General features: G+C 50.4%; 5 protein-coding genes across 5 annotated transcripts; 1 reads left to right on the forward strand and 4 right to left on the reverse strand.

Moving 5' to 3' along the window:
- Positions 1-795: 795 nt before the first annotated feature.
- On the forward strand, positions 796-2,373 carry DSM5745_03825 (uncharacterized protein; the record flags this gene model as incomplete). Its single annotated transcript, XM_026745841.1, has 1 exon — positions 796-2,373. One exon carries the CDS (start codon positions 796-798, stop codon positions 2,371-2,373), a length of 1,578 nt encoding a protein of 525 aa, XP_026606707.1.
- Positions 2,374-2,979: 606 nt separating this feature from the next.
- pld3 (phospholipase D) lies at positions 2,980-8,444 on the reverse strand (the record flags this gene model as incomplete). The annotated part of the gene is made up of 2 exons (XM_026745842.1): positions 2,980-3,049; positions 3,106-8,444. The coding sequence occupies 2 exons, from the start codon at positions 8,442-8,444 to the stop codon at positions 2,980-2,982; spliced, it is 5,409 nt and encodes a 1,802-aa protein (XP_026606708.1).
- A 644-nt stretch (positions 8,445-9,088) lies between these two features.
- On the reverse strand, positions 9,089-10,289 carry DSM5745_03827 (uncharacterized protein; the record flags this gene model as incomplete). The annotated part of the gene is made up of 2 exons (XM_026745843.1): positions 9,089-9,807; positions 9,902-10,289. The coding sequence occupies 2 exons, from the start codon at positions 10,287-10,289 to the stop codon at positions 9,089-9,091; spliced, it is 1,107 nt and encodes a 368-aa protein (XP_026606709.1).
- A 686-nt stretch (positions 10,290-10,975) lies between these two features.
- DSM5745_03828 (60S ribosomal uL15 domain-containing protein) lies at positions 10,976-11,680 on the reverse strand (the record flags this gene model as incomplete). Its single annotated transcript, XM_026745844.1, has 3 exons — positions 10,976-11,194; positions 11,371-11,569; positions 11,622-11,680. 3 exons carry the CDS (start codon positions 11,678-11,680, stop codon positions 10,976-10,978), a joined length of 477 nt encoding a protein of 158 aa, XP_026606710.1.
- A 392-nt stretch (positions 11,681-12,072) lies between these two features.
- On the reverse strand, positions 12,073-15,078 carry chl1 (DNA helicase; the record flags this gene model as incomplete). The annotated part of the gene is made up of 8 exons (XM_026745845.1): positions 12,073-12,774; positions 12,831-13,001; positions 13,097-13,762; positions 13,812-14,441; positions 14,501-14,667; positions 14,721-14,811; positions 14,850-14,869; positions 14,919-15,078. The coding sequence occupies 8 exons, from the start codon at positions 15,076-15,078 to the stop codon at positions 12,073-12,075; spliced, it is 2,607 nt and encodes an 868-aa protein (XP_026606711.1).
- Positions 15,079-15,175: the final 97 nt, after the last annotated feature.

Consider the following 15,175-nt stretch of genomic DNA (forward strand, 5'->3'; position numbering starts at 1 on the left):
AAAGTTGAGAGAAGTCGACAGTCGTTCGCCCCGAGCAAGGATGATGTTATGCTTGCGATAGCCTGGAAGGGTAAAATCCACTTTCCTCGTGGGCTTCGGACAAAAGTAGGATTCGACCAAGAAGGCCCGAGGGTCAAGCGGGTGATCGACGTAGATAGGTAGAGTAGGTGAGGGAAGTCGACGCGGTCACGAAGTCATCACTACTGGAGAGCACAGCACCAGGACTCGAGGCTAGATGAGATTAAAATACATCATGTAGAGAGAACTTCCGCTTGCAATCAAGGCAGTCGTTAGTAATAGATGACGGCGTAATTCGTGATGCCGGGCGTGCTTCTGGTCCTGGGGAGGAAGCATCCAGAAACCTGGACCCGGCGTGGGGAAGGGCGACGTCATTCATCCTCAACTGCCCTGGACACGACTCTCGCGACCATGGACCATTTTGCATATGGTGAGCCCTTCCATCCGGTAGAGATGACCCTGGTTGAGCAGTGAGCTTTAAAGCCCCCGTCTCAGAATCAGAAAATGGCCAACCTGGCCTTTTTAGGGCTCGCAGAATCATGTGAAGAGAGCATCACATGCAGTAGTACAGAGAACTCACATGCAGCATCGGATTCACATGCCGCTGGAGCACTCGAAAGTATGCTTACTCCATATTCAGGCCATCAGGCGTCGAAACTGGCACGTGACACCACCGCTGTCATGTTGCCCACAAATTGTGCCATTCGAACGCCCAAGTCAACGATGTCGGCAATGCATATCTGGCTCTAAACCCCACGGGAAGCAACTCGCAGAGCCATGCGCTTTCGCCTAGGCAATCGTGCAATACTCTCCACTCCAATTGCCCACCGTCGAAGCTTCCATCATGTTCCTGCCCTGACGAATGGTCCGATTATTGAAAATAGTCTCGAAAAAACTCTCGAAGAGCACCGATTGTTAAACCGGCGAAGCTTGATTCGCAAGGTCTATGCGCGATCTGATCTGGAGAAGCTTGATCGTCTCACTGAACCCAGGAAGAAAGCCGCTAAAGCTGAGACGTCTGAGTCGTCCAATTCGAAATCCCAAACCCAACTATCAGAGAAGGATACGCAATCGCCTGCCTTTCAGGAAAAATCAGAGTCTCTTACGGAACACAACCCAGGGTCTCCGGCGCCGAAGTCCATTAAATTCCCGTTTATCACCTGGCAGGTTAAGAAAAACAAATCAGCGCGTTCCAAATACGGTCCTAGCCGAGATACCACACAGCGCCCATGGCTTGCAGAACTGGACCAGACTGCGACGTACTTGGACGGCATCTCGCACCTTGACGCAGAACTTCACGCTCTCGAAGCATACCTGACGCCAACTGTCCGGGAGAAGGAGGTGGCAAGTCAAGTCGTCTCCGATGTCATCAACCTTATTTCACGCTATGCAGGTTCCTCTAAGTCCATACGCGTCTCTCGCACGGGGTTCACAATGAGCCATTCAACGCTCGACCTTATAATTGCAGTGTCAGACAAAGAAAAGGCAACTGACGATGATGTCGATAAGCCAAATGAGAGTTACAGCGCGAAAAAACGCAGACAGCGTAAAATCCTTGACTTGGCTCAACGATCCCTTGGGCAGTCCTCTATCTACGGATTGCAGCTCGAAAAGAGGGAGAGAACTCTCAAGGTACTTCATAGGCCCTCTGGTCTCGTGCTCCAGATTACCTGCGCTGAAGATGAACACACGGCCCTCGAATATCTTCGAGACTTCCACGCTGAATACCCAACCCTCCGCTCTTTATACATAGCCATACGGTTGCTTCTCGAAAGCAAGGGACTTTTCGGCACGGAGAATACCATTAACTGCAACGAACTGCAACTACTTATTGCCGCGGTCCTCAAAATGAATCACGGCCGTCTTCGGCGCGACGCGCTTGTTGGCGAATCATTCCTCACGTTCCTATACACCTTTGGTGTACAGAGAGACCTCTCGGCAACCGGTATCGCAGTGGATCCTCCAGGCTTCTTCACTACCCAATCTGTGGAAGACGCATGCGCAATGTACAACCCTGATGATATTCCCGCTCTCCTCCGCGGCCAGCGCTCGCTCATTAAGACGAAGAGGAATGCCATGAAAAGGGGTAACAGACCCCTTGGCCTCAAACTCCTAATTCAGAATCCGGCAAACTTCATGACACAGGCACCTGGATCATGCTCACGAACTGTAGAGACACAAGGTGCGTTCCGGAAAACTTATTCGGTTTTGAAATCTGCCCTTGATGCTTGGGAAGCTAGACCAAACAATAGCATTCTCAGTGCTGCATTAAATGCGAATTTTGAAGGGTTTGAGACGCGCAGAGTTTCTATTCTCGCTACCCATCCCGATTCATGCAAGAAATCTATTTCGTAGCATTTCCGCTGTTGTTTCTGGGAATGTTCAATCAGCAGAAGTTGAGAATAAATGGATTGTACGCATGTCATTGAAACTCTTAACAGATAATAATCCCAATTTATTAACCTGAATCCACTTGCATCCGGACTCCTGAGCGAGACACCCTATAAGTTCGGATTTCAACTTCTTTTTGTTCAATTCTGGTATTTTGGTATCAATCGAGGTGATGAAGACTGGGGGGGGGGGAAGCTTCACCGAAAGGACTGAAGCATATGTATAATTAACAAGAGCAAATTGAAAACGCCCGCTTGCCATGATGGCTACAAATGCACTCACGATCATAGTCACGCCTGCATATGTGGGAACAGTTATACAAACAATACAAGAGACAAAGAGAAGAAACGACAAAGGATTGCGGTGGCGGAGAGGAATTTATCAATAATTTGGTGCAAGTCAAATCGCTGCCAAGACAGGAGACATAGAATCGCAGCGTTTAGGCGTCGAGCACAGATCAACGATAGCAATTTATGCAGGCAAGGAATGAGAGTTGAGAATAGAGAGTATATTAGTTGCTGGTTTATCATTAGTAGGTGCGCATTAGTGGTCACTAATTGCGGCGACTTACTATATTTCCAGAGGAGAAATTTGATCGAGGGTGTAAAGCCAGTTTCCACCCTGTTCTTCCTTCTCGAGCCTGCGATGTTCAGTCAATACCTCAAACCGGGGCATCGAAGATGATACACTACGTACCAGTCATAAGGCCAGAGGATGAGGTGCCCTTGGACCTGGTTGAGGAGATCTTCCGCTGTCTGCTTGTCCATGACTTCGTCGGTCGTGAAATCCCGCTTTGAGCCCAGTGTAGTGGCTCTGCGTCTTCGACGCCGTGAGCGATTGGTGGCGTTCCGGTTTAGCGCCTCCGAGTAGTCGACTTGAGGCGCCTCTGAACGCTGTCTGTCGATGTCATCCCCAGAAGAGACGGTATCCTCTTGTCGCGAATGACGCTCAGTACTGATTCCAGGAACGTCCGTCGGTTTCAAGGTGGATTTTTCGTTCTCTGGTGATGCGATAACCTGGCTGGTTTCCTGATTAGCCTGCGCAAACTGCGGTTGTTCGTTTAGGTTTGATTCGGACTTTTCGTCTGTTGGCGTCTGACTCTTCTGTTCGGTACCATGGCTTCCCGTACGGTGTAAAGGTAGTGAGATGTTCGGCTTCAGTTGCGTGGCCCAGGTGGTTCCCGCGCCGGGGGGCCCTGTCTGTCGTTGATGATGTGGGTTAAAGGCCTTCGCGGTGTGGTGATTCTGCATCTCAGAAAACCGTTCTGCATAAGCAGCGTACTCTTTGTATTCTCTCCAAGATTTGACCTCGCTGTCAGGCATACAGCGAAAGACATTTCGAAATATTTTAGTATTCTTTTCCGCCACAGCAAGCCAAGTATCCAAGTAAAACACATCGACGACAGGGTCCCTCATGCAGTCTTTGTCAACGAAAATATGCTTCACATCCTGCCCAACTGGAGACGCGAATTTCGAGATGTCGAACTTGTCCCTAGTCAATGCTGAAAGCAAGCTGCCGTCTTGTGAAAGCGCTAGAGATGGGTTATGGGCTGCTGGCATTCCTTCCACGACTTGAGAGTTTTCTCCATCTTCGGACGCCAAGGCAGATGGCGTCGCAATGGGTTCTTGACTATCTGAACCAGTATGCGGCTGCGAGCTCTTCCTAGGGGCAGGTTTTGGCTGCAGGACAGTGCCCTTACCCTCACTGGCTAGAGGAGAAAGTAAAACTTCTCGTCGATTATTGAGAATCTCTGAATCGCGAGAATTACCCAGGCCGTGCTGCTCAGCGACATGCAGATTGTCGGCACCGAACCCATCGACATCCTTCTTATGTTCTTGGTTGGAGGTTACCCTCGCATCCGCAGTGAGTTTTCTGTTCGACTTCAGGTTCGGATTATTACCCTGCTCCCAATCGACGTCGTGGTTAAAACTGTGTAAATCTTCGGAACGTGATAGAAACTCGTCCTGTATACGATGACGACGCTCAATCATCTCCCTTTCATCTTGCTTCTCCAACATCAATGACTCGGAGTCGAGGTTAGCCATTCGAGGCGGCTTGGGCTCCTCTTCATCAATCTGGATCTTTCGGAGTTCTTCCTCTGTTGCTAAGGAGTGCTCCATTAATTCGTCGACATCGAGCCCAAGATGCTCCCTCATAAGACGCATGCGAAGTGTGTGTGGAAATCTTCCGACAAGGTAAGGCCGGCCGTTCATGGTGGACCAGATCATATCCGTATCACGAACTACTGACGCGACCTCTGAGTCTCGCGATCCTAGCATAGACCTTTCATTGATATTAGCAGATCCAATGATTGCTGCCCGGTCGTCCACGATCATACATTTCGCATGGATATAGAGTTGTTCGGTGACGAGCTGTTTCTGGGGACCGATCTTGCCCCAGGACCTGAGACTGAAAAAATGTATATAGTCCTCGGGTTCGATCCCAAGGGCCCGCAACCGCCCGAAGATGGACGTTTCACCACGGCAAATACTGCGGTACTGGCACATCATGATCAAACGAACACTCGTTCCACCTTCGCTGTCGACGGTGTTTTGAAAGCCTGGTATTAGCGGAATGACAATGACCGCACGCCATGCCTCTTTGTTCTTTGCCGCTCTGGTGATCCGCTCCACTAAGGCGTCGCCAATCAAATTTTCAATTTTTCGGCCATCAATCTCGCAAGTACTGATGAAAAACTGGTTCTCGATGTACACAAAGTGCTCAGACTCTTCGATCAGCTTCACATATGCGTTCATGATACTGTGCTCGGTGACCTCTGGTGTACCCGTAGACCATACACTACTAGAGCGCAATATCTGAACCTCACAGGTTCCATCAAGGCCAAGAGCCTCCAAGTCTGCTGGCTCAAAATCTGGGGGTGGTAATAGGAATGGCGTCGGGCGTGTGGGTTTCCTTTGTCGCAAAATGTAGTTCCACCGTTGAACAAAATGGCGAGTAAGGTCTCTTGCCGGTTGGCCAACTACATGCATGGAAATATCATGCCAAGGCATCCTGGGAACAACGTTGCGATCATACATTTCCTCGTACGGCTTATCCAAGTCATAAAAGTCTTGTATGCGTGGATTCGAGTAGTCCTTGCCTGGCCACAACTGACAGTTATCTGTGTCTTTCTGGCCACCAGGGGTCTCAAATCCGGTTGGTTTGTCATCCGTGAGGAGATGCTGCGGTGTGTCCCATCGTCCGAAGCATAAATCGATTCCACCAACGAAAGCCAGTGTGTGATCAATGATACACAGTTTCTCGTGATGTGCCCAGAAGAAAGTATTCTGCCGGAATTGGTTAGGTGATCGCTGAACAAAAATGTTGGGATGCAAGTCCAGTAGTGAGAACTTGGAATACTCCGAGTCGATTGGAATGGCCGAGTTGATATTGCGGTACATAATGACAAAGACCTTCACACCCTCACGGGCCTTCCGCTGAAGAAGACGATCAAGTCGCCATTTTTGGCTGATTGCCGCTGGTCTCCGCATGTACAATTCAGGACTCAACCACCAATCGTGTATGTAGATTACATCCTTGGCCTGGTTGATGGCTCTGGATACCACCCACATGTGGTCACGTCCGTCCACCAACCACTGAGCGAAACAATGCTGACGGACTGGGGCAAAACTCTCAAAGCGATTCGGTTTACCCCAAGGGGTATTGCTAACCATGAACCGGATCGAGTCCTCGAATTGGTGAAGTTGGCGCTCGTTTCTAGCCAAGAGCCTGAGTTTCCGCTCGGAATTCTCGAGTCTTAGCGTGTGGTGCTGCGGATGCCTTGCTGATTCTGTTGCCGATTTCGCGAGTTCCTTTGCTTTCTGATGGCGCAAGCTAACCTTCTGGGTCTGAAGTTTGAAGAATGGGTCGACCAAGAACACATCGTAGATATTCATCTCTTCGGGCGAATCGACACAGACAACGTAGCTGTGCCTGACGAGGAACCATTTGGGCGAATGCCGTCTCTTCATCATCCCAGGGTTGAAAGCTCTTCGAAAGTCAAGGCCCTTTGAGGATTGAATCATCAAGTATCCTTCTTTGCCGTGGTAGCTGCCTTCAGCTGCAAGACGAACCCCCAGCGCAGACAGCTCAAGGAACTTGCACAAACGATTACTATCAGGCTTGAAGATCAAAAAATGGATTAGTTTCTGGAGGTAGGCTTCCAACTTCTTCCGCTGTCTTTCCGGATAAGTATCCCTCTTAGTTGTTGGACCGCCCTCCCCAGCAGTTCCTGCGCCAGTCTCGCCCTCGCCGCCGGTTAAACTCGACAATCTTCGGGTGATACCAACAGAAGACCGTCGTCGCCCATAAGCTGGCGGCTGCCTTCTTCCAGCCCTCTCGTTGCCGCTAGTCGCATCGGGGGCGGTTTCATACCCAGCCTCGTCATCTTCGTCTTCCCCCTCACTCTCCAATCCACGAACGCCCCGCAGATATGGAAAGGCACTCCGGGGGAAGCGTGGAAGACTCTGGCCGCTTTCAGGGGTGCGCAGCTGGATGTACTTCTGGGTCCCAAAATGAAGCTTGTACTTCAGGTGGAGATTTGCAAAGTCGCGCAGCGTTCGGTGGATAATCCATTTCATGCGTGTCATGCCGCTCCCGTACTCTAGTTCAATTCGAAAGACGAGGTGACGATCTCCGGAGTGAGAGTCGATTTTGCTGTCCGTGACTCGAACCTTAAGTTGCTCGAGAAGTATCGGAATCCGCTTACTTCCATGTTCATCCCGTTGAAACATGCTGGCTAAAAGTAAGGCAGCTGGAATACCGGACGCCAGCTCAGCCAGCAATTCTGCGGATTTGGCATGATCAACAGTGTTATCAGCCTTGCGTCGCCCGATCAGCTTCAATCCAGCCTTGATTTGTCTCCATTTTTGGGCACTTAGGCTAGAGCCACGGTCAGCCCGGTGACGCCTCCAGGGCGGGGCCAGCCCTTCCCCATTTTCGGAAGGTCCTCCTATACCAGTTATGCGTCGAAGATTACTTGGTCGTTTGTCATCTTGATTAGTTTGGTTGTCTGTCTGTCGGCCACCGTAAGTCAGGCCACGCGAGTTTGTGAGCCAGGCGCTTCGCCGCCTCCATGCAGCATCCCTGCTTAAGCGATCACGGCCCTCGTCTTCCGAGACGCCCTCCCGCTGTTGGTGTATGTCATTCGCGCTTTCCCTCCGCTGAAAGAAACTAGGTCTGTAGTTATCAAACGGTGCAAAGGAACCATACAGATGGAACGACGGGCGGCTATTTTTTGGCGTGTTAGGCTCGGTTTGCGGGGCCGAGTCAGTATCTTGGCCTCGACGGAATCGTCGTTTCTTCCGCGGCTCACGAGATTGCTGTTCTCCTGCACTCTCCTCCGCGTCGGCATCTATATCACTTCCTTCTTCCTCGAGTGTGTTCGGAAACCGGAACTCTCCCCTCTCGGAGGCTGGGGTGGACAAGTCATTGCTAGCAAACCGGGTATCTGATATTGTTGCATTGCTGACCGAGCGCGCGTGGGAAGTAAACGGCGGGGCAGCCGCAAATGCCTTCAGCTTCGTAAATAGCGACTGCCTTCCCCTAACTGGGTCAGTATCGTCGCCTGCGACGGAAGGGGGTCGAGACTGCGAAATCTCGATAGCGGGTTCTATTTCAGAATTCTGTCGGGAAAATTGCACGCTTGCGCGAGGAGGTGATGCAATAGAGGCCGGGATTGAACTCGGCGTTTTCTGCTGGTTAAGTCCCTGTCTGTTGGCGCTCTCGACCGATTCATTCGGTCGTCGTAGGCTTAGCGTAGCGTGGTTTTCTGTATCCCATGATTCGGACGTCCCGCTGATAATTCCACCGCGAGATTTTCGATTATTGTTGTACGAATTTTCTTCATCGCGTACAAATCCGCCATTGCTCGCGTGATCCTCGGTAGCGTGCTTGCTCCCTGTGGGTGACGGAAAGGGGGAGGGCAGTTTCGGGGCGTGGGATGTCGGTAAAGGCTGAGGTCGTTTTGTATAGAATCGATCCGACGTATGCTCAATATCCTTCACCTCTGAGGCATTGACCGAGGTATCAGCCATGATAGCTTGTGCAGGGAGAAGAGGTCCGGTCGCGGTGGTTGCAGGGTGGGTGCGGGTCAGAGCAATTCCCGTCGATGGTGATCAAATCGCGGCCTTCGATGCATTCATGGTCTTCGTTGCCGATGGGCCTCCGATAACACAGGTTTAATGCCACGCTGGTCAGAAACTCAGTTGATAAAGTCAGCCAGGTGCGAGGATGGCAGTCAGGACTGGGCGGCGGCCAAACAAGTGAAACAAACCGTGGAGGGAAATTGGAACGACTACGCCGAGCCGCAGTGGAGCCGGCCCCATCAGCTCAGGACAGCGCCGTTGGCCCATGGTCCTCTCCCTTGGAAAGGGGCATCGAATTTTCTAACTTTGACGCGCCATTATTGGTGAAATCGATTGGTCTGATTGGTCTCCCTGCTGGACTGGGCCAAGAACTTGAAATATGTGATTGTGGCTCAATAACTACGAGACAATTTATGGATTGTAGACTACATGTAGTACGGAGTATTTTCCACATATCCCAACACCTGTCCTATATACTGCGTGTACGGAGTCCGGATCACCTATAAGTTGGGTTTCGCATTCAACGGGGCCCGAACAGAAAACATCGGATAGATGTACATCGTGCAGAGCCCTTAGTCAGACCAGTATTCTATCTAAATCTTGGAGTCTCTCACAGAAGCTTTCTTGACCTCGTCTTTGCCACAAGCAAGGGCGTCCCCAATGAACCGAACCGCTTGATCAACCATCTTTGGCGTCACCTCATGTGCCGCGTTCTGGTCAATAATATCCTCAAGGGTGACAGCACCATCTGCGAACCAACCATCAGGCCCAACCGCCTGTTTTAGCCAAGTCAAAAACGTCTCCCCTTTGCTGTACGGCACCAACTTGTCTTTGCCTCCGGATAAGTTGAGGATCTTCTTTCCAGCTAAGCACTGCGTAAACAATGGCCGCAAGGCGGTTTTCTGGGTCTCCGTGGGTTCTGGGATTGGCGCACTGCGAATAGGCTCCGCCTCTCGACTGAGGTCTAAATGGTTTAGGAACAGGCCCGCAGGGTCCCATTTGCGGACCGCATCCAGAAGGGTGGAAGGAAAGTCCTCCGACCCCAGGAACTGAGCGCCCTCCGGGGTTGTATCCTTCCATGAAGGGAGTTTGGAGAGACGAGCGCGATCGGCCATCACGTTCGCATAATCGGGGCAGCCGATAATAACGATGCCAGTGGAGATGCGAGGTTCATGCAGAATGCAGCTCCAGGCTGCGTGGCCCCCGAGTGATACCCCAAGGACAAGATTTTCGGTAATTCGTCGGTCAGTCTTGGGGAAGACAAAGGCTGGAAGATAGTCCATCAAGAGAGAAGTGTCTCGCGCGGTGCCCTCTAAACCATGATAAAATAGCGTTGTTAGTCCAGAGCCCACTCGGCATTTTGAACGTACAAGAGTATCTTCATTTTCATCGACGAGGCAACTCACGGAAGACGGAAAACATATCCTGAGCATGTCGTGGGTTACCCTTCTTCCACGACTCATTGCACAAAGGGTCAACCAATCTCGTTCCATGATTTCTCTGGTCAAAGGCTACGGCTATCAGGCCCTTGATTGACACTCTGGAGCCCGCATGGCCAGTCTTAGTCCGCTTGTTCCAGTCATTGATCACTGCGGTAGCAATTGGGACCATGCGCTCAAATGCTGCAAGCCGAGGGTGCAGTAACCAGAGACAAGCAATCTCTGATGCTTGAGGAGGGAGTTCATCAAGGCCGAATACTGTTGTCTGGATTCCCGCAATTGGAAAGGCCTTCCGGGAAATGCTGGTCTCGCAATAGCGGGGTTCGGTTTCTAGCGTTTTCAGAGGATCCGTCATTGTCCTTCTCTCTCTTCGAAGCAAGGACATTCAAAAATGAAAGAACAAATAGGATGAATGGGACCAGAAGGGAGCACGGCTTGGCTTACCGGTCATTATATGCTTGGATGTAAAGGGTACTTTTACGAAGTTCAGGCAGTAGTGTTGGAGGCTGGACCGAGTCCGAGAACCTACGAAGCATCTGCCGAGGACCAAGTTTCCCGTTAATAAAGTGTACAGAATATATAGCCCGACGGTGCGTAAACCATCTATATGATACGGAAGGACTTCGCAGGCCTATTATCGTCTCAGAACGCGGTTCCTGGTCCTTTGATAATCGTTTGATCTACGAAAGCACTTTGCTAGAGTCTACTGCAACCTTCTCAGATGGCAAATGCTCAAGGGTGACGAAGCGATTTGCACGAGAAGCTGCAGGTGGAAACGATAGATTCCTCCTCAAGGTATTTTATTTGTAATTGTGATCGTTAAGGGCGTCTGGAGGCTGAGATCGTCACAAACACAAAAGAAGAAAAAAATGAACCCTTGTTTTGTAGTTACACGGATCCATGAGTCCGATCCGCAGCTCCCATAGTCATAATGTCGTTCGACACTCGACTATTGACGCCGGCCCATTACCAGCGCACCACCGGCTTCAGGTGTTGCGTTGCGCCTCAAAAACAAGAAAGACGTTTTCCCTTAACCTTCATCTAAGCAACCAGCTCGATAACACCACCAGCCTCCTTGATCTTCTGCTCAGCATCACGACTGACGTACCGGGCGCGGACAACGATGGGGACCTCGGGAAGACGGCCCTTGCCGAGAACCTTGGAGTAGCCGAGAGAGAGGAGGTCGATGACGGGGGCAGTGTCGGTCTTCTTGCCGCTAACGTAAGCTTCACGCTGCTCGGCGGGAACGAGGGACCACAGCTATAAAAAAAATTTATCAGTCCTGTACCACAATCAAGACGGCCCGCGGCCTGCTGTCGGCTACGCCTCCTGCTCTTATCACAAGAGACCCAAGTATAAATTCACCGCCCAGATCTTCCGCGATTGCAGTGCGCGTCCATCGAATGCCTGAAACTGAATCTGGTTCCGGAACGTACCTTGTCGAGGTTGATTGTGGGCTTCCAGAACTGTTGCTGGGTCTTGTGGAAGTACCTCATACCAACCTTACCGAAATAACCGGGGTGGTACTTGTCGAGGTTTGTGCGGTGGTGGTGCTGACCACCGGCCATACCACGACCACCGGGGTGCTTGCGGTGCTTTCCGATACGACCGTAACCGGCGGACACATGACCGCGGCTAGAAAAAAATGTATATGTCAGTCCCTGTATTCATTCCGGCGATGGAGGACTTCGTGATCCCGGCGGTGGCTCGTCGCAGCACATTTTCATCGACTTCTTCGTTCACCATATTCGTCCGACCAATTCGAGAAGGGCAGAAGGAAGATAGGGAGTTTTCGACTCACTGCTTCCTTGTCTTAGAGAGACGGGTAGGCATCTTGTCGACGGGGACTGTGTTCGACAAGTGTTGGCGATGGGATGCGGTCGGAGTGTTATTCTCTCGGAGGTTGAATTCAAGGCGCTGCCCCGGCTAGAGTGTGCGCTAGCCCGCTTGCTCTGCCCTAAGAATGGGTGAGCCCTAAATTCTCTTGGCGCTCAAGCCACGTGACGGCAGGTCTGATAGCATTGATCTACTCGTCATTTCGGCTTACGAAAAGTAAACGAGGCACGGCTTGTTAAGTTGTTACATTAGCATCAAGGAGAGAAAACCATGCCAGTACTGTCATGACGGCTCTTTAAAATTCACTTTTTGTTGCGAAAGAACCGCGATAACCCATCCAAGGTTGCCGCTGCCGGCAAAAGAGCGGACTCCTTCTCTAGGCTCTGTTTGATCCAGCCAGGTAGCTTTTCCTGAATGTTTGATCGTCCGTATCGCTTGTCAATAAGCACGATGGCGGCATAATCATGGCGGTGTCTAATAGCCCTGCCGATGCATTGGTTCACGGCCCGCATACAAGCGTTCTCATAGAAATCCCTCCCAGCGGCCTTGGCAGACGATCGCCGAGTGTCTTCAGAGCCAGATAGCTCGTTCTGATAAGCCTTCTGTTCAATGAAATCGATTTTGGCTTGCCAAACCGGGCTTCGTACATTAGGGAATGGGAGACCGACAATTAGTACACCTCTGCCTAGTTTGTCTGAGAAATTGATTCCCTCAGACAACTTGCCACCAACCACGGACAAGAGCAACGCCCCCCGACCCTTTTCAATGATGTGGGCATAATGGCTTAGGAAATCATCTGTTGTGATTTCCATTTCTTTGGATTCGTATAGTATCGGCTTCTCTTTCTCGATCAGTTCATACAGTGTTTGCTTATTTTCGCATGCAATTGTTCTCTTCCATAGGCTCAGCACCCGGCTTAGATAGTCGTAGCTCGGAAAGAAAGCAACAACGCCATCGGGTATGGCACGACACAACTGACTGATCGTCTGTCCGAGGTCAAGTATCTAGTCCCAAACCTGGGAGTTAGATATAGTCTTGCTGCAGGCGCTGGAAACCATACCATCTTCTCGCAGTCACGGCCGCCATAGGTAAAGTCAAATTCAGAGTTGAAAACACCTCGAGCTAAGTTATGCGCAGTCAGGTTCTCCGAAGGAATGACATGACCATAGCTGAATGTATTCAAACGATCCTTCGGGACATATGAGAATAAATGGTCCATATAGTCAGACATCTATAGGATTGTCAGTAAACGAGCCTTCTTAAAATAGATAAACGAGAGGAAAGAAGAAAAAGGAGAAGAGCAAGGAGGGCAGAGGGGAGTTGTACAGGAGACATGGTTCCTCCGGCCAGTATAACAGCCCTAGCGTCTTCGACAATTTCCCGAAAGTGATTTGTTGGGTCAAGAAGCATATAACTCAACTGAATATCCCCAGAGATCTTCGTATAGAATAACCTGCCTTCAGAAGAGAGATTCATTAACGGCAGCAAAAAGCTTTGTACATGGAAAAGAACGGGAACCGTAGTTTTGGGCTTCGGTTGCGCGTCCGCTGTTCTTTGTGAGTAATCAACGTAGCCGTCAACTTTTCTCGCGAGCTTGCTCTGCTGCAGGTATCGGCATAGTTTGTAAGGGTTGATCTGATCGATCCCCTTTCCTATCATCAAGTCGGATGGGAGTACAGAACCTTCTGTAGGCTGTTCGCTGCTCAAGATGGACTGGAGATGATCTGCTATAGAGCTGACCAAGCGGATGACCTGAGCAACGTAGCTGCGGTTCTTACCTTTTAGGCGAGTTTTGAATTTGCGAGCATATGTCGTCAACTGGAAAATTGAAGTCCGTAATTGAGAGAGCGTAACTGTGACAGAATGGATGTTGGATATCGCGTCCATCAAGTTGTGGGCCTCGTCGATTATAATTACATGGTCTTTGATCGAGAGACCAAGGGCCTCTCGAGCAGACCTTTGTAGGAGCAAAGGGTACGGAAGAGTTATAATCTGCCTTGAGTCAGCTCCAGAGATGAGAGAAAAGTGCAAAAATACTTACTTCACTATGATTGACAACCGGGCGGGAAGCATAGTAGGGGCATATGCCCATCTTTTTGCCCAATTTTCCCAAGTCCTCAATATCTTTCACGCTTGCAAGGGCATGGTCCCGGAATGACGTGGATTTCAGTTCATCCTCCTTCGACGGCAGAAATGGACATCGAAGATGTGCCGCTGTGTTAGGTTGCTGTAGTTCCAAGCAACGTTCATTAATCACCGTGGGATTTCCCAAAGCGGACACCCCGGGATTGATGCACAGATTTTTCCGAGAACCGAGTGAGAGATGCTTGATGCGTTCCCCTAGCTCCTTTTCCTCGCGAAGACCCTTCCTCAAGCTCTCGGGGATGCTAGATGGCATCGTAACGCGCCTCAACTCGTTCGCGAATTGCATAAGTTGTGAATGCGTCCTCGAGGAATATAATATTTTGACACCGCAGTCTTCGTCTTCTTCAAGTCTGATGTTTGGCCCAGGTCCTTTCAAGCGTGCCAATAGTTCAAGTGTGCTGGAAGAGAGCCCGCTGGAGGTAGTAGATCCTTTCAGGGAGGATCTAGGCTCGTCACTCTCACTTTCGTAATCGTCCAATACAAATTGATCATCGTCTTCGGCATCTTCGTTTGCCAGCGACAGCTTCTGGATCGCGAAAGGTATTAGCTTTTGGTAGTCCTCCGTCAAGGCAACAGTGGCCATACCTGCCGCTTTCTCTGTCCCTCTGGGTTTTCGATTGCGGCTCTCTGCCTTTCTTCCTCTTGTTTAATCCCTGCTAGTCGCAGTTCGAGCTCCTCTCGCTTCTGGGTAATCGCACGACTTGCCTCGCGCTTTGCGAATTCCACCATCCACTCGGGCTCGTCATCATCACCTAAGAAATTAGAATCCACGACACAGTGTTCAAGGGACGTTGTGGCAGCCTACAGGTTGTGTCCTGCACCGCGTCGAGGAAAAATTTCCGTTTGTGGTGCCGGAGCCAGGTCAAAGAGCCGCATATCAAGCTCAGGGATTTCCCCTGTATAGTCAGTATCATAACATCCATAATTGGATTACATGGTGGAGGCTCACAGTCCCTGCCTCAGTCAACCTGTGGACATTTGAACATTCGAACGGGTTGCTTACCAGTCGGAGACTCAAATATAGCAATTTTGCTCTCGTCAAGACAATTATACAATGACTGCATGAACTGGACTTGGATGTCATAAGGCGAGTAGGGATGGTTGAATTCTTGGGCTTTCGGCGTCTCCATTTCTGCGTATGTGTTCTTGTTCAGGTCTATCATTATGTCTCAGTCCAGGGCCAGTTGAAATGCTTTCCAGCAAGGAAACGAGATTATGTATGGCATTGTCTTAGCGGTGAAGCAAACACAACAATCTATA

This window comes from Aspergillus mulundensis (genome assembly GCF_003369625.1).
Source record: "Aspergillus mulundensis strain DSM 5745 chromosome Unknown scaffold_2, whole genome shotgun sequence".
In the NCBI taxonomy this organism is placed as follows: Eukaryota; Fungi; Ascomycota; class Eurotiomycetes; order Eurotiales; family Aspergillaceae; genus Aspergillus; species Aspergillus mulundensis.